Raw genomic sequence first — 15371 nt, 5'->3', positions numbered from 1 at the left:
ATTCCCAGCACCATTATGAGTATTATTAACTTTTTAAATGAAATTTTACACTGTATTATAATTAATTATTTTGGTTCAGACTGCATTTTTTCCCATTCCTTCAGTTGATCTACAAATGATTTCAGTGGCTTTACATTAGGCCTACAGTTTCTTATATAGTCTAAAGCAACCTATCACAGTGATAATAATGATGATTATTGATAATGATGATACTAGCTATTACCTTATGATTCATGTTCTTGTAGTAAATGAGGTAAGCTGCTACAAGAGTGGCACTTCTGCTCATCCCTTTATTACCAAATACAAGAACAGTTTCACTTTTCTTCCTATAAGACTCTGTTATATTAAAGATACACAATGATACTGAGGGTCCATCATTCTCTGCTTACCTATGAATGAACAAACTTCTTCAAATCTCTCCAGGAGGTTTGCTTGAGGTACATCTTGAACATCAACATGTACTTCATTAACAGTTTCTGGCCATGCGGAGTACAGATCACTGCTCACGTTAATGTGTCCTTTTATTTTTATGTCATAACTTAGCAATGGATTATAGGCATGCCTCTCATCTCCAAGGTATAAAAAATGTGGTAATATTTCGCTTGGATAGTGAGGCAAGTGTTCTAATTCCTGTTATGGTTTAAGTTGATTCACATGTAACTTATCATTTACTTTTGGAGTATAAAGTATCTTTTGAGTTCTTAAAAATGGATATTCAGCAGAGAATCTTTCATAGCCCCCTACACCACATAATGATCCTGTTAGCTTGTCAAGATGTATCTACTTTGTATACCTTTTAAAACTAGCACAGGATTCTTTGAGCCATTCTCAGCAAGCTCTGTAGCCAGTCTAATAGCAGAATCTGTTAGGAGCGGGGAATATGAACTGAGAGTGTCAATGTCTCTCTCTCTTACTGTCTTCAATTAATGATACTGTCTTTCCATCATACACCACACAATGGAGTACAGTACTGACATCAGCACCAAATGGTGTCCTGTACTTACTATTACCAGTGTCTGCTTCCTTTACCTGTACATGCAGTATTATACTGTATATAACTACTGATCATATCCTTGCCATTACCTCTTCAATGTGCTTTGCCAGTGTTATATGACTGTGTTCATAATCTTTTCTATTTCTCACATCTGCACAATAACACACTGTAGCTTCACAAAGACATTAACTGTATCATACCTAATATCAATAAGTAATTGGAGTCTAGGACTGATGGCTTTCTGTCACACTGTGTGTTTGTTAAAATGAAACACGTAGAGGATGATGGATCATAAGGCTCACCCGGGTAATGAGGTTGTATAAAGTAGTGGGCTCGCACAAAGACAGACCTGCACTGCTCCTCTTGTACATGTTGTGTATTGGTTGCTATTGGCAACCATCACTGCACATGCTCAGTAGAGTGTTCCATCAGGTACACTGGTACACCGGACCATAATCGACCATTGAAGGTGTTGTGTAGTAATGATGTCTCTGGGTAGGTTGTCAGTCAGTTCTGTCCTGAGATATGGAGGGAGGCTACTTTCTACCTCTTCCACTGTAAGAGGACTCCATTATTATTGTTAGTTATTATTTCTCCATAGCCTCAAGCTAAAGTTGCTGTTTTAGGAGCTGCAGGTGGCATAGGCCAGCCAATGGCACTCCTCTTGAAACAGTCTCCTCTCGTTTCTCAACTGGTACTGTATGATGTCGTTAACACTGCCGGAGTTGCTGCTGATATCAGCCACATTGAAACACCAGCTCAGGTTAATACACCATTACTTTCATTGGTGGATGCTAATCCAGTTACAGTTCCTTTGTATGAGAACATTTGACAACAATAGACATCCCCTCCAATACAATGGTGAATGGTCTCTTATCTGTTGTGTAGGTTAGCTCTTTTGAGGGACCAGACCAGTTGAATGAAGCTCTGACTGGTTGTGATGTAGTATTAATACCAGCTGGGGTACCTCGTAAACCCGGTATTAACAGCAATCATCATTATTATTAATTATTGATTATTATTAATTAGGTATGACTAGGGATGACCTGTTCAATACTAATGCTACAATTGTGTTGAAATTATCTCAAGCAGCTGCTAAGTACATAACTTCATTTCATTTGTTCTTTATTAGTTAGTTTATTAGAGCTTGTCCTAATGCAATGTTGGGTATTATTTCTAACCCTGTCAACTCAACCGTACCAATTGCCTCCGAAGTCTACAAGAAGGCCGGAGTGTATGATCCATGCAGGTTTGGGCTCTAAATAGAAGTACTTTATTCTATTTAATGCCTGTAGGATATTTGGTGTTAGTACATTGGACGTGGTGAGAGCCAATACCTTCATAGCTGAGGCTAAGGGACTTGATGTATCAGCTACTAACGTGCCAGTAATAGGAGGACACTCTGGGGTCACTATACTCCCACTGTTGTCACAAGTATATACTTACACACACACTCTCACTGTGTATCCGCCTGTCAATAATACATGTATATACTGGTACTTGTGGTGTATTAATCTTTCTTAGGTCACTCCCTCAGTCTCGTTCACTGATGATGAAGTGTCTTCATTAACCACGAGAATACAAGAGGCTGGGACTGAAGTCGTGAAGGCTAAAGCTGGAGCTGTACGTATTTATATTTATTATTATTATTATTGTTGTTGTTGTTGTTGTTGATAGGGTTCTGCGACGTTATCAATGGCATATGCAGGTGCTAGATTTGCTTTTTCAGTAAGTCATTCAACATCATACCTCATTTTATATTCTCTTGTCTTCAGTTGCTAAGAGGAATGAAAGGAGAGAGTGTGGTTGAGTGTGCTTATGTGGCTTCTAATGTCACTGAAGCTGCTTATTTTGCTACTCCTCTTCAATTAGGAGTAAGTCACGCCCACATCAATTAATTATATAACCTCTCCTACCTATAGCCTCGTGGATTAGAGAAAAATTTAGGAATGGGAACCTTGTCAAATTTTGAACAACAGAAATTAGCAGAAGTAATTCATTTCTTATCACAGTGCAGTATTCACCAGTAATGCGTCATCTTATTAGGCAATGCCAGAACTACTGGGAAATATTGAAAAAGGAGTGAAATTTGCAAACGAAAACTAGAAGACGTGAACCAAACACTTGTAGTACAATTTGTGTATTATTATTATTATTATTATTAGTATTGTAATAGCTATTATTTCAAAGTATAGCTGATCAATTTGAAGTACTGATGTATAGATTGTAGTATGTACATGTAATGAAGTTGAGCTGATTCATATCGAAATTAGATTTGTGAATTTCGAAGCGCATTCACATTGTCAGTTCTCAAAATAATGATTTTGTTGTAAAACAACTAAATAATAATAATAATAATAATAATAACATAATTCACACACAAAGAAACCATTATTGTTATAACTTTATAAAAGTTTGTAATCAATGAACAGAAACAATTACACTAAATTAACGTCAACACTTAAAAAGATAATAATAATAATAACAACAATAACTATCAGTGTACAGCTACTAAACAACTCCCTAAGAATTGCCATCAGTCTGCTGGCCTCTTCTCAGCAAACTTTAAAGTGAAGTCTTCAGCTTTTTTCAAAAATAACTTTTTATCTCTTGTGTATTCTTCAGCTATTTCTCCTCTCAGTGGATGCTCTGGTTCCGGATCATGTACTAATGCAACAAGAGCCTGGATCACTAAAATAAAGACATGACATAAATAAAATATAAATGAGCGAATACCTTGATCAGTTTTTGTAGCTGGTTTCCAGTTCTCGGGGCTTATAATGGGAAGACATACTTGTCCCTTCTCGTCGATATTTGGATGATATATTTTAGTAAGAAAGACTATCTTTGGCGGTTTGAAAGGGTATTCTGCCATGAATTCAATGTTAATTCTAAAAGCACCTTTATTATAAGGTGGGTTATCCTAGAGGCAATTCACCAATGACAGGAGGTAATGGAACACTTACTGGTACTATAAGACCACTCCATTTCAATATGTTAGTCTCATTCACTTGGACTTCTCTAAAGACCTTTTGTCCAGACTTCCTTATCTCATCTAATTCCTACTTCAGTCGTAAAAGAATACACACACACATATTGTACTAACTTTAGCAAGTCTTTTAGTGGCAGCCATAATGAGAGGACTAATGAACAAGAGCAGAGTGAGAGAGAGGGTAATGGAGTCAGTCTCAGCTCTTCTCCTGCGCATGCGCGACACTGAACGACACATGATTCATCCACTGATGATGCGATGATGATATGATCCTCCTCCTCCTCCTCCCCGGCCCCAGCCCCCGGCCTCTCTTCCCAGCAGTCATTATATAATCCCTGCACCATTTGTCTTTCACGTGTTGTTTGGACTGTTTCCTTTTCAAGAGAGGGCAGGATCAATCCGTGCCATAATTCTACTGATAATGTCAGACCCTGACCTAGCTGATGGACTGGAACTAGATCAAGAAGAGATAGGATCTGATGATGAAGTACCTCACAATCCACTGGCCACTTTACTGGCCCTGTGTGTGTGTGCGTGTAATATTGTGCTCTGTTAGGTTGAAGAAATGATGGATGGTACATTAATAGAAGATAATTCTGGTCTTGTATCTGGTGGAGTGAACATTGACTCAACTGCAGGGTAACCCCTCTCCCCCTTATGGTTTCTTATTAACACTATTATTATGGCCCATACTCCCTTTCTTATTGGTCTTGTTATGATAACAGATCAATGGTTTGTATAAGCTTCCAATGGTGTACTGTACATGGTGTCCCCTTTGCATGTGATGGACATGTGCCACTACTAATTAATCCAATAATAATATTTATAATGTCATAATAGCTGTCTGGAGACATTGGACATCACTCCAGAATCGATAAACAACACTCCGGAGAAGATAGGCCCTGATTGTTTTGAATTGTTGAAGGTCCTCGGTAAAGGAGGCTATGGAAAGGTAGGGGAGTGGTTCACTTCTTGTTTATTGGTTGGTTCCTATGGTTACCAGGTGTTCCAGGTCCGTAAGAGGACAGGTGGTAAGGATAAAGGAAGAATATTTGCAATGAAAGTTTTAAAGAAAGTAAACAGAAACATAATAATAATAATAAGGAGTAATGTGTATCATGTAATGTATGGGCAGGCTTCCATTGTAAGGAGTAAGAAGGACACTATGCACACTAGGAGCGAGAGGAACATTCTGGAAGCTATCCAAGTGAGATCATACACTCACTAATAGACTGATGACATCATTTCAACTTGTTGTCAGTACACACTATCATGCAGTCCAGCTAATAGTTCACTGCTCACATGATCAGTTTCAGTTCCCTTGTCTTCCTTTAGCATCCCTTCATCGTGAGCCTGTTGTATGCATTCCAGACTAATGGTAAACTGTATTTGATACTGGACTACCTCAGTGGTAAGACAAACACAGTTCAATATCCTAGCAACCATACTCTTATGTAAGGTGGTGAACTGTTTGCCTTATTGGAGAGAGAAGGAGTGTTCCTTGAAGACACTGCCAGGTGTGACAGACCACTGTTAATGATATTCATACACTGTTAATTATATTCATTGATCTTATCATTCCAGCTTCTATTTAGCTGAAATTACACTAGCAATCGGACACCTCCACAGCAATGGTATCATATACAGGTAGTGCCCTCACGTCACGTCACACTTTACATCAACACATTGTAGAGACCTCAAGCCTGAGAATATAATGCTCAATGGAAAAGGACACGTTGTTTTAACTGATTTTGGACTCAGTAAAGAATCACTTCATGGAGAAGCAACCACCAACACATTCTGTGGTACCATTGAATACATGTAAGTATATTAGTTATATCAGTATTAATTAATTAATTACTGAAGGGCTCCGGAGATACTGCAGCGTATAGGCCATGGGAAAGCAGTTGATTGGTGGAGTCTGGGTACTTTAATGTACGACATGCTGACAGGAGCCGTGAGTAGAGGACCTGTCTCTAATAATGTAATTGAGTTTATTGTAGCCGCCATTTTGTGCTGACAATAGAAAGAAGACGATAGATAGAATATTACACGGTCGATTGTATCTACCTCCATATTTAACAGCTGATGCTAAGGATATCATAAAGAAGCTACTTAAGAGACACCCTCCAAACAGACTGGGGAGTGGCCCCGAGGACAATAAACCAATTAAAGTGGGTGTGGCTTTGTATTATTAATCATTATGTGTCTGGTTTAGGAGCATCGTTTCTTTAAGATGATAAATTGGGAGGATTTATTTAATCAAAAGGTTGAACCACCTTTCAAGATACCAGTGGTATGTTACTATTATTAGTAACAGAGTGTTACTATATTTAGAGAGGAGATGATGATGTCAGTCAGTTTGATACTAAGTTCACTACACTCCTCCCAGTGGATTCACCTGTTGATACTACCATCAGTGCCAGTGCTGATATGAACTTTAAAGTAACCGGCCCCTCCCATAGACACTGCACTGTATACTCTATTCCTAACAGGGGTTCACTTACATTGCTGACTCTTTCCTGGAGGATGTCTATTCTCATTCAGTCAGTTCTCCTTCTTCCTATCGGAACAGACCCTTGAGGTCACCTCATAAGCACCTGTCACCGGTTACCACGGAAACCAATCAAGTGTTTGGTTTCAACGCCCCCTCTCCCCTTACGGTCTCATCAACTGCTGCCTCCTCCCTACTCTACACTCAGAGCACTATAATGGAGGAAACTTCGGGTAATAGTACAATGATAAAGGCACCGGTGGTTAATGGCAGTGACCACTCCCACATTCCGTTATTGAAAGGAATAAACAGTATCAGAACTAATGAGGTTAGTTATAATTAATTAATTAATTAATTAATAATTGGTGTTAGGTTGATAAAGGTAATTTAGTTTCTCCTGGTTTTAATCTGAAATTGTCTCCGCCCGCAAATAGACCTGCTCATCTTGGGTTGTCATGACGAATAACTCCTCCCCTTTTAATTAATGATTAATATTCACAATGTGATAACTTATTATTTATTAATGTCAAATCAAATTCTATTTATTTATTGTTGTGTTTCTATGACAACACGACTTAATTATTTATTTATATTATTTTAATTTAGACCATTTTTATTGCAATGATTAATTATTATTAATTATAACAATAATAGTCTTATCATATATATAATACATGTTGTTATTATTTATTTCTTAAATATAATCTAACTCCTCAGGTATGTTAAATAGACTATTTAAGGTACTCTCTTCCGTTCCAAACTTATTCTTGCACCAACTCTTGATTGTGAACACGTTTTCTAAGAAATTGAAAGAGAGAGAATTCCTTAATTTTGTTACATTTTCTGATACATATACATGTACTTATGTTGTATAGAAAGTTTGAACTGATTCAAATCATTTTCAAATTTGCTACCTGTCCATCTGTTAGTAGCTTCGGTTGCTGTGACTGTTTCCTTTTGCAAGTTTCCGATGGCCTCTGGATCACAGTGTTTATACTTATCCAACTCCATTTTAAGATCTACTTTCAAAGCATTCTTCTCCTCTAGAGACTCCAATACAGCAGTCCGCTCTGCCTATGCACGTTAATAATGGATACCAGTAATGACATGGTTGACACTAACTGTTTCTTCTCTTCCTTTCAAAGTATCTTTCAACAATTGCTCTAAATTAACTTTTCTTCTTTTTAATGATTCCAATTTTTCCTTTAACTCATCTCTCTTTCTCTTTCTCTAATCAAAAACAAAAGTTGAGGGTAAACGAAGTCGCTGCTTCATACAATATTTGATGCTTTGCTGGGAAAGGACCAGAAATAGTTAGAAGTTCCAATCCTTTCCGAGTCGACCAGTCCATCATCAACTAGTGACTGTAAGACATCTTTTACTGACTGGAGGGCTATAGAGCAGCTGTTGATTAATAAATAATTATATTACAGTATTTACTTATTCCTTTCTCTTTTGGGGCAATCTTTTCTAGCTCTTTTAATTGAAAAAATTCTTTCTAAAATGAAGTATTTCATTTTAATTATAATTAGTACTTTAAAATGCCCTTAACTTTTTCATAAAAGATCTGCAGTAATCTCTGTCTCTTTTCCTCCAAACTAAGTCCCTTTCTTTTTGACTAACGAAACAAAAAATAAAAATAACTTATTATTATTACAAGGCAGACTCTCACCATATCTGCCAACACCCACGCACAATATATTAAGCCACGCCCACTATTAATGATATCTGAAAGTCTAGTCAAAGAAGATGCCAACAATATTAGAGAAGATAGCAGAGATAGAGGCCGAGGTAAGTCACACCATCCACTTACCCTGTACAATACTACTGCTACTGCTACTGCTACTGGTGGTGGTAGATGGCCCGTACTCAGAGGAATAAAGCCACAGCCAATCATCTCGGAATATTGAAGGCAAGATTAGCTAAACTGAGAAGGGAATTGATTCAGCCTAAAGGAGGGGGCGGAGCTAGTGGGGAAGGATTTGATGTAGCTAAAACTGGAGATGCTAGAGTTGGATTTGTAGGTCAGTTTATTAATTAAAGAGATGTGGTCTATTGTTTTGACCAGGCGATGAGTTTTGCCATAAGGTTTAACCTAAAATTTTTGTAATTCTTGGTGGGTTACAATTTTTATAATATTAATAAATATTGATAGGTTTTCCATCAGTCGGTAAGTCAACTCTACTGACTAATCTTGCTGGAGTCTATTCTGAAGTTGCTGCTTATGAGTTCACCACACTAACTACAGTACCGGGTGTCATCAGATATAAAGGAGCTAAAATACAAGTATTCATTTATTTATTTATTTATTTATTTATTGTTATTGATTGATAGTTGCTGGATCTTCCTGGTATTATCGAAGGTGCTAAGGATGGAAAGGGGCGGGGCCGACAGGTGATAGCAGTTGCTAGAACCTGCAGTCTAATATTCATAGTCCTGGATGTTTTGAAACCACTCGAACACAAGAAAATACTAGAAAAAGAACTGGAAGGTTTTGGAATCAGGTAATGTATTAATATTGTTTGTTTATTGTTTGTTTATTGTTGTTTGTTTATTGTTGTTTATTGTTGTTTATTGTTGTTTATTGTTGCTTACAGGTTAAATAAAAAACCTCCTAATATTCATTACAAGAAGAAAGATAAAGGAGGAATTAATTTGACATGTGCTGTGAGTCACTAATCAATTAATTAATTAATTAATCTTTATTAATGCATTAAAAGGTCCCCCAGTCGCAGTTAGATCTTGACAGTGTCCGTAGTATCCTCTCAGAGTACAGGGTCCATAATGCTGATGTGACGTTAAGATGTGATGCTACAGCTGATGACCTAATAGACGTGGTTGAAGGAAACAGGTACTTGACCATACACACTCAGTGAGGAGACGTATTGCGTGTGTATCTTCTTGCTTTGTAGGATATACATTCCTTGTATCTATCTGTTGAATAAAATTGATCAAATCACTATTGAAGTAATAAGAATTGTTTGTTGTTGTTTTTTTATTGTTGTTTATCAGGAGTTGGATATTATTTATCGTATACCTCATGCTGTTCCAATTTCAGCTCATCATAAGTGGAATTTCGATGACCTACTGGAAAAAATGTGGAACTATCTCAGCTTAGTCAGAATGTAAGGGTACTAGTTACTAATAATAGATTACTGTTACTAATAATAGATTACTGTTACTAATAATAGAATACTGTTACTAATAATAGATTATTGTTACTAATAATAGAATACTGTTACTAATAATAGATGACTGTTACTAATAATAGATTACTGTTACTAATAATAGATTACTGTTACTAATAATAGATTACTGTTACTAATAATAGATTACTGTTACTAATAATAGAATACTGTTACTAATAATAGATGACTGTTACTAATAATAGATGACTGTTACTAATAATAGATGACTGTTACTAATAATAGATTACTGTTACTAATAATAGAATACTGTTACTAATAATAGAATACTGTTACTAATAATAGATTATTGTTACTAATAATAGATGACTGTTACTAATAATAGATTACTGTTACTAATAATAGATGACTGTTACTAATAATAGATTCTTTCTACAGTTATACTAAACCCAAAGGTCAGTTACCCGATTATGCTACACCAGTCGTATTGCATCAAGGACATTCATCAGTCGAAGATTTGTGTAATAATATTCATAAAAGCATCATGAAAGAATTCAAATAGTAATAATGATCGTGAACATGTATTGTTTTAAAGTATTTTTCCTTGCAGTGCATTAGTCTGGGGGTCATCTGTCAAACATAATCCTCAAAGTGTTGGGAAGGAACACGTTTTAAATGATGAAGATGTTGTACAGATTGTTAAAAAGTAATTGATTGATATTAATGTACTCTACATGTGTGCCTTCTTTTTAGAATATGAGAAAGACATTTTGACATTATTGTAAAATAAAAACAACAAAACTATGATTATTGTTATTATTATTATTATTATTATTATTATTATTATTATTATTATTATTGTTATTATTGTTACTAAATTATTTATCATGCAGTGATAATTTCAAAACTCGTTCTAATTCTTCATCTTCTTCGTTCCTAATTCTGGTCTCAGAGCTTGCTTGTATTTGACTCAAGGCCAGAGCCAGTTCTAAATCAGTGTCAGTTGATTGAGTATACCTAAAATGGGTGTGACTTAATTACAGTGGGTGTGGCTTCACATATACCTCTGCTGTTCCTCATGGTGCCGTGCTGACCCAAAATTAGAAACAGATTCATCAACTAGTGCTTCACTAAGAGTTAATGTCTATAGTAATGCAAAATAATGTAATAAAAATATGGAGAATTATCTACTCTTCGTTTTTGGAAAATTTAGCCAGATACCAAAATGTTTTTTTTTTCAAAAAATGGCTCAAACATGACCACAAATTTTTATTACATTTTCTGATACATATTGATGCCCTTATGCTGTGTAGAAAGTTTGAGGTGATTCAGACTTCAATTTTTCAAGTTACGGCCATTTTAAGAAAACGTCAAAAATCTGAAAAATACCCAAGGCTATAGTCCATGGTTTTTTCCAAAAAATGGCTCCAAAATCACCCCCAATTTTTATTACATTTTCTGATACATATTGATGCCCTTATGCTGTGTAGAAAGTTTGAGCTGATTCCGACTTCAAATTTTTAAGTTACGGCCATTTTAAGAAAATGCAAAAATTCTGAAAAATACCCAAGGCTATAGCCCATGGTTTTTTCCAAAAAATCGCTCCGAAATCACCCCAAAGTTTTATTACATTTTCTGATACATATTGATGTCCTTATGCAGTGTAGAAAGTTGGAGCTAATTCCGACTTCAATTTTTCAAGATACGGCCATTTTTAAAAAACGTAAAAATCTGAAAAATACCCAAGGCTATAGTCCATGGTTTTTTCCAAAAAATGGCTCCGAAATCAACCCAAATTTTTATTACATTTTCTGATACATATTGATGCCCTTATGCTGTGTAGCAAGTTTCAGGTGATTCCGACTTCAATTTTTCAAGTTACGGCCATTTTAAGAAAACGTCAAAAATCTGAAAAATACCCAAGACTATAGTCCATGGTTTTTTACAAAAAATGGCCAAAAAATCACCACAAGTTTTTGTTACATTTTCTGATACATATTGATGCCTTTATGCTGTGTAGAAAGTTTGAGCTGATTCCGACTTCAATTTTTCAAGTTACGGCCATTTTAAGAAAACGTTAAAAATCTGAAAAATACCCAAGACTTATAGTCCACGGTTTTTTACAAAAAGTGGCCAAAAAATCACCCCAAGTTTTTACTACATTTTCTGATACATATTGATGCCCTTATGCTGTGTAGAAAGTTTGAGGTGATTCCGACTTCAATTTTTCAAGGTACGGCCATTTTAAGAAAACGTTAAAAATCTGAAAAATACCCAAGACTTATAGTCTACGGTTTTTTTTACAAAAAGTGGCCAAAAAATCACCCCAAGTTTTTACTACATTTTCTGATACATATTGATGCCCTTATGCTGTGTAGAAAGTTTGAGCTTATTCCGACTTCAATTTTTCAAGTTACGGCCATTTTAAGAAAACGTCAAAAATCTGAAAAATATCCAAGACTATAGTCCATGGTTTTTTTTCCAAAAAATGGCTCCGAAATCAACCCAAATTTTTATTACATTTTCTGATACATATTGATGCCCTTATGCTGTGTAGCAAGTTTCAGGTGATTCCGACTTCAATTTTTCAAGTTACGGCCATTTTAAGAAAACGTCAAAAATCTGAAAAATACTCAAGACTATAGTCCATGATTTTTTACAAAAAATGGCCAAAAAATCACCCCAAGTTTTTACTACATTTTCTGATACATATTGATGCCCTTATGCTGTGTAGAAAGTTTGAGGTGATTCCGACTTCAATTTTTCAAGGTACGGCCATTTTAAGAAAACGTTAAAAATCTGAAAAATACCCAAGACTATAGTCCATGGTTTTTTCCAAAAAATGGCCAAAAAATCACCCCAAGTTTTTATTCCATTTTCTGACACATATTGATGCCCTTATGCTGTGTAGAAAGTTTGAGCTGATTCCGACTTCAATTTTTCAAGTTACGGCCATTTTAAGAAAACGTTGAAAATTGTATATTGTTACATACAGTGAGTACATGTACATGTATACAATCTACAGTGGATTAGTTACTTGTGTTTCATCAGCTGGTGGTAGTCCTTGTTCTATTAAACTTTGTTTTATTGCCAATTGTAATATTTCTTCTTCTTGTTCCTCTAGTCCTCTCTCACTCTCCCCTCCCCCTCCTCCTCTTACTCTGTATCCAGCTGGTCTAGTGAATGCCTCTTTACTGATGATACAAACTTCCTTAGTCTCTCGTGTGGTGGGTGTGGCTACAACACTAGTGCAATCAGTTGGTTCTGATTCAGAGCTAGTGTGACGTCTCTTGACACTGGAGGTACCCTAAACCATATAGTGAGAGGGGCGTCCCCTCGGGTCCCCTCCTGTACCTCATGAAAGGTTGTTCTTATTGCTTGAGTTGATTCACTTCCAAACACTTCTTCAGTCTTTAGTGACACATGAGGCACTGGCTGGGTGTGACCATTAATGTTACCAAATGTAACACGAGCAGACATCACATGAAATAACGGAATTTCTACAGAATAACAATAAATACATGTAAATGTACATGAATCTTACCAAACTTCACAGGATAGCCAGCTGGCATTTGTAATGTAATGAAGTCCTTCAGTTTTGCAAAGTGAGCGTTATTCAACGACTAATTAATTAATTACTAATAATGACATCATATGACATCACATACCATCAGTTCAATTATTGGTAGTATTTGGTCCTGAAGTGATAATGGATATTCTTCAGAGAGCCACACGTTAGCTCTTAAACCTTGCAACCGGCTGTAGACTGTAGCCTTCGACCCTATGGCTGCACAAGATTTATCATTAATTATTATTAATTATTATTAATTATCATTAATTATTATTAATTATTATTACCATCATATTTCTTTGGGTCCCCTGGAGGTGTAAAGTATTCCGTTAGACTCAAAGTGGGTGTGGTTTCTTCAGTAGTAGCCCCACCCCCTGACAGTAGCCCACCAGCTGACGGTAAACTCCCTTCTATTCCCTCCTCCTCTTGTGTCATGCCAAGGAAATCTTGCAATGGACTGGCCGAAGCATCTTATCAAGAATATCAACATTAATTTAATAAAATAAACATTTAATATTGTACAGAAGAGAACTGGTTGCATTTATTCTTAGTACAGTAAATCTGCTCATTGAAATTACTTTTTTGTTTTTCTTTCTCTTCTTCCGGCAAATGATCAACTCTTGTTCTAGTTACAATATCCAAACCACTAGCCGAAAAAACCTAACAATATACTGGAGTATACTGAAAAGTAAACTGGAGTATACTGACCTTAGCTTTATAACCATTAACAACTTCAGTTCTATCACTCCTAAAGCCCCAAATACCAGACTTCTGTCTAAAAACAACAACAAAAAACATAAAAACAACAACAACAAAAAACAACAACATAACAACAACAACAATACCTTTCAAAGGAAACATTCTGAGACATAAAGACTGTTGATACTACTGGGGCCTTTAGTCTCCGATATACTGATAGCTCATGACTCAGCATTTGTTGAACAGGATTCAACTGGCGACTGTGTAACGATAGCATCTAATCAGCTCAAACCACACCCACTTACTCATCCATCACAAAAGGTTGTTCCCATATCGACAGCTCCTCATGATCAATCTCAGAGAATACAGCTCCTTTAGCTAAAGGGGTGTGGCTTAACTCGTGTGACACTAGGACGAGAGAGAGAGGTACCTGAGACTTCAAATATGATGGACCTGTTTCCCCTCAACCACTTCATTCCTTGGAAACCAACCAAACTGGTATCAACCCGTACCTTGGTACCTAGAACCACTCTAGACTAAAGACAATGGCACATGAATACCTTTCTTCCATATCTTGTAAGTATCACTGGGACACATTCTGGACAACAACGGAACTAAACAACAACAAAATAAAACAACAACAACAAACAGACTCACTCCAGGAGGTGAATTCCCACTTCATTTCGATATAAAAATCAGCTGAGGCCTCCAGTTTCTCCAGTAGGTGAGGGATTACCTTCAGTTTAAGCTATAACATGATTTGACTGACACATACCAACTATTACTTTGGCTCTGTCGTTTGATTCTTGTCTGTCCCTCAGTGCCAGGACCATACCCACCAGTTCTGAATTGCCAGTACATATTGCCTCATGCAACACTACAAACAATAGACATGGTTTATCAATAGACATGGTTTATCAATAGACAGGGTTTATCAATAGACAGGGTTTATCCCCCCAGAGGGCTAGGGCTGTGCTCACCTGACCAATGGTGCCTGTTAGTGGCTAATGCATTAGCTCCGTGATAGAGAAGGACCTCCGTACAGTCTCTGTGGTTCAGTGATACTGACAAATGTAATGGAGTACGACCCCTCGGATCAACCTGCTCCTTGTCATACTAAAAGAACATGACCTGTATCATTAAAGATTGTCCTCACCAGTTTTTGCTCGAGTAGTCTGTGAAGGCCTTTATGCTCGTTATTCCACACTAACCAGTGGAGGGGCCACTCCTTTGATATCTGATCCTCACTCGGAGGAGAAGGGGAGACGGACATTGACAATCACTGACAGGGTGAGGGTGAGCAGAGAGTAGCTAAAAACCGAATACTCAAAGGGTTAAAAATGCTTTAATTAAAGTAGGCGTGGCTTCAAGCTATGAAGGTTTGAAAAATAATGTACATTATAATGAAGAAATGATATGTCATGATAACAAAAATATACAAATGATAACAATAATAATAATAAATGATATCAATG

General features: G+C 36.4%; 7 protein-coding genes across 8 annotated transcripts; 3 read left to right on the top strand and 4 right to left on the bottom strand.

Annotated features, from left to right (window-relative positions):
• Position 1: 1 nt before the first annotated feature.
• Positions 2 to 1391, bottom strand: LOC100638172 (serine/threonine/tyrosine-interacting-like protein 1). Its single transcript, XM_019997442.1, has 9 exons — positions 1297 to 1391; positions 1195 to 1243; positions 1084 to 1145; positions 915 to 1029; positions 794 to 862; positions 673 to 740; positions 390 to 630; positions 224 to 336; positions 2 to 170 (listed from the first exon to the last, which is right to left on the bottom strand). Exons 1-9 carry the CDS (start codon positions 1363 to 1365, stop codon positions 66 to 68), a joined length of 891 nt encoding a protein of 296 aa, XP_019853001.1. The 5' UTR covers positions 1366 to 1391; the 3' UTR covers positions 2 to 65.
• Positions 1392 to 1427: 36 nt separating this feature from the next.
• On the top strand, positions 1428 to 3206 carry LOC100641593 (malate dehydrogenase, mitochondrial-like). Its single transcript, XM_003387101.3, has 11 exons — positions 1428 to 1551; positions 1596 to 1757; positions 1883 to 1973; positions 2024 to 2093; positions 2139 to 2243; positions 2290 to 2428; positions 2519 to 2617; positions 2672 to 2722; positions 2770 to 2868; positions 2917 to 2985; positions 3041 to 3206. Exons 1-11 carry the CDS (start codon positions 1477 to 1479, stop codon positions 3098 to 3100), a joined length of 1020 nt encoding a protein of 339 aa, XP_003387149.1. The 5' UTR covers positions 1428 to 1476; the 3' UTR covers positions 3101 to 3206.
• A 104-nt stretch (positions 3207 to 3310) lies between these two features.
• On the bottom strand, positions 3311 to 4211 carry LOC100641466 (ubiquitin-conjugating enzyme E2 L3-like). Its single transcript, XM_003387100.3, has 4 exons — positions 4101 to 4211; positions 3961 to 4056; positions 3731 to 3917; positions 3311 to 3685 (listed from the first exon to the last, which is right to left on the bottom strand). The coding sequence occupies exons 1-4, from the start codon at positions 4200 to 4202 to the stop codon at positions 3531 to 3533; spliced, it is 540 nt and encodes a 179-aa protein (XP_003387148.1). The 5' UTR covers positions 4203 to 4211; the 3' UTR covers positions 3311 to 3530.
• A 72-nt stretch (positions 4212 to 4283) lies between these two features.
• On the top strand, positions 4284 to 7020 carry LOC100638046 (ribosomal protein S6 kinase beta-2-like). Its single transcript, XM_019997438.1, has 15 exons — positions 4284 to 4473; positions 4543 to 4625; positions 4827 to 4938; positions 4990 to 5061; positions 5122 to 5193; positions 5322 to 5397; positions 5446 to 5503; positions 5571 to 5633; positions 5679 to 5807; positions 5853 to 5943; positions 5990 to 6160; positions 6205 to 6282; positions 6324 to 6431; positions 6482 to 6808; positions 6853 to 7020. Exons 1-15 carry the CDS (start codon positions 4408 to 4410, stop codon positions 6937 to 6939), a joined length of 1593 nt encoding a protein of 530 aa, XP_019852997.1. The 5' UTR covers positions 4284 to 4407; the 3' UTR covers positions 6940 to 7020.
• Positions 7021 to 7134: 114 nt separating this feature from the next.
• On the bottom strand, positions 7135 to 8228 carry LOC100637918 (meiotic nuclear division protein 1 homolog). Its single transcript, XM_011406045.2, has 7 exons — positions 8153 to 8228; positions 8033 to 8098; positions 7921 to 7978; positions 7758 to 7873; positions 7603 to 7710; positions 7395 to 7554; positions 7135 to 7278 (listed from the first exon to the last, which is right to left on the bottom strand). Exons 1-7 carry the CDS (start codon positions 8153 to 8155, stop codon positions 7175 to 7177), a joined length of 615 nt encoding a protein of 204 aa, XP_011404347.1. The 5' UTR covers positions 8156 to 8228; the 3' UTR covers positions 7135 to 7174.
• On the top strand, positions 8183 to 10465 carry LOC100641338 (developmentally-regulated GTP-binding protein 1-like). Of its 2 annotated transcripts, XM_019997457.1 has the most exons (11): positions 8183 to 8271; positions 8339 to 8504; positions 8636 to 8766; positions 8815 to 8984; positions 9078 to 9147; positions 9201 to 9331; positions 9393 to 9447; positions 9493 to 9605; positions 10065 to 10187; positions 10237 to 10332; positions 10380 to 10465. In XM_019997457.1, exons 1-11 carry the CDS (start codon positions 8230 to 8232, stop codon positions 10384 to 10386), a joined length of 1104 nt encoding a protein of 367 aa, XP_019853016.1. In that variant the 5' UTR covers positions 8183 to 8229; the 3' UTR covers positions 10387 to 10465. The 2 variants fall into 2 exon arrangements, with proteins under 2 accessions (XP_019853016.1, XP_003387147.1); XM_003387099.2 differs by lacking the exon at positions 10380 to 10465 and having other exon boundaries at positions 10237 to 10336.
• LOC100637795 (ankyrin repeat domain-containing protein 13B-like) lies at positions 10373 to 15230 on the bottom strand. The gene is made up of 17 exons (XM_019997456.1): positions 15053 to 15230; positions 14877 to 15012; positions 14682 to 14773; positions 14554 to 14632; positions 14457 to 14510; positions 14327 to 14416; positions 14202 to 14274; positions 14043 to 14156; positions 13906 to 13972; positions 13776 to 13857; positions 13485 to 13667; positions 13295 to 13413; positions 13171 to 13249; positions 12981 to 13126; positions 12664 to 12933; positions 10691 to 10770; positions 10373 to 10643 (listed from the first exon to the last, which is right to left on the bottom strand). Exons 1-17 carry the CDS (start codon positions 15167 to 15169, stop codon positions 10505 to 10507), a joined length of 1920 nt encoding a protein of 639 aa, XP_019853015.1. The 5' UTR covers positions 15170 to 15230; the 3' UTR covers positions 10373 to 10504.
• Between the last annotated feature and the right edge of the window lie 141 nt (positions 15231 to 15371).

The sequence above is a fragment of the Amphimedon queenslandica genome, unplaced genomic scaffold (assembly GCF_000090795.2).
Source record: "Amphimedon queenslandica unplaced genomic scaffold, v1.1 AMPQUscaffold_13372, whole genome shotgun sequence".
NCBI lineage: Eukaryota > Metazoa > Porifera > Demospongiae > Haplosclerida > Niphatidae > Amphimedon > Amphimedon queenslandica.
The sequence above is the reverse complement of the archived record's forward strand: the minus strand, read 5'-3'. Positions and strand labels throughout refer to the sequence as shown.

Coding starts and splice junctions, on each gene's coding strand:
- LOC100638172 (XM_019997442.1), bottom strand. CDS start 1,365: ATGTACAAGAGGAGCAGTGCAGGTCTGTCTTTGTGCGAGCCCACTACT. Junction 1,244..1,296: donor TATACAACCTCATTACCCGG/GTGAGCCTTATG, acceptor ACAAACACACAG/TGTGACAGAAAGCCATCAGT. Junction 863..914: donor AGTATCATTAATTGAAGACA/GTAAGAGAGAGA, acceptor CGCTCCTAACAG/ATTCTGCTATTAGACTGGCT.
- LOC100641593 (XM_003387101.3), top strand. CDS start 1,477: ATGATGTCTCTGGGTAGGTTGTCAGTCAGTTCTGTCCTGAGATATGGA. Junction 2,429..2,518: donor TACTCCCACTGTTGTCACAA/GTATATACTTAC, acceptor AATCTTTCTTAG/GTCACTCCCTCAGTCTCGTT. Junction 2,723..2,769: donor GTGCTAGATTTGCTTTTTCA/GTAAGTCATTCA, acceptor TCTTGTCTTCAG/TTGCTAAGAGGAATGAAAGG.
- LOC100641466 (XM_003387100.3), bottom strand. CDS start 4,202: ATGCGCAGGAGAAGAGCTGAGACTGACTCCATTACCCTCTCTCTCACT. Junction 4,057..4,100: donor CCACTAAAAGACTTGCTAAA/GTTAGTACAATA, acceptor CGACTGAAGTAG/GAATTAGATGAGATAAGGAA. Junction 3,918..3,960: donor GGAGTGGTCTTATAGTACCA/GTAAGTGTTCCA, acceptor AATTGCCTCTAG/GATAACCCACCTTATAATAA.
- LOC100638046 (XM_019997438.1), top strand. CDS start 4,408: ATGTCAGACCCTGACCTAGCTGATGGACTGGAACTAGATCAAGAAGAG. Junction 4,626..4,826: donor AACATTGACTCAACTGCAGG/GTAACCCCTCTC, acceptor ATGTCATAATAG/CTGTCTGGAGACATTGGACA. Junction 5,504..5,570: donor TTCCTTGAAGACACTGCCAG/GTGTGACAGACC, acceptor TTATCATTCCAG/CTTCTATTTAGCTGAAATTA.
- LOC100637918 (XM_011406045.2), bottom strand. Junction 7,979..8,032: donor TGCAGATCTTTTATGAAAAA/GTTAAGGGCATT, acceptor ACTTCATTTTAG/AAAGAATTTTTTCAATTAAA. Junction 7,555..7,602: donor TGAAAGGAAGAGAAGAAACA/GTTAGTGTCAAC, acceptor TAACGTGCATAG/GCAGAGCGGACTGCTGTATT.
- LOC100641338 (XM_019997457.1), top strand. CDS start 8,230: ATGCCAACAATATTAGAGAAGATAGCAGAGATAGAGGCCGAG. Junction 8,985..9,077: donor CTGGAAGGTTTTGGAATCAG/GTAATGTATTAA, acceptor TGTTGCTTACAG/GTTAAATAAAAAACCTCCTA. Junction 9,448..9,492: donor TTGATCAAATCACTATTGAA/GTAATAAGAATT, acceptor GTTGTTTATCAG/GAGTTGGATATTATTTATCG.
- LOC100637795 (XM_019997456.1), bottom strand. CDS start 15,169: ATGTCCGTCTCCCCTTCTCCTCCGAGTGAGGATCAGATATCAAAGGAG. Junction 14,774..14,876: donor TAACAGGCACCATTGGTCAG/GTGAGCACAGCC, acceptor TATTGTTTGTAG/TGTTGCATGAGGCAATATGT. Junction 14,511..14,553: donor GTGGGAATTCACCTCCTGGA/GTGAGTCTGTTT, acceptor GTTGTTGTTTAG/TTCCGTTGTTGTCCAGAATG.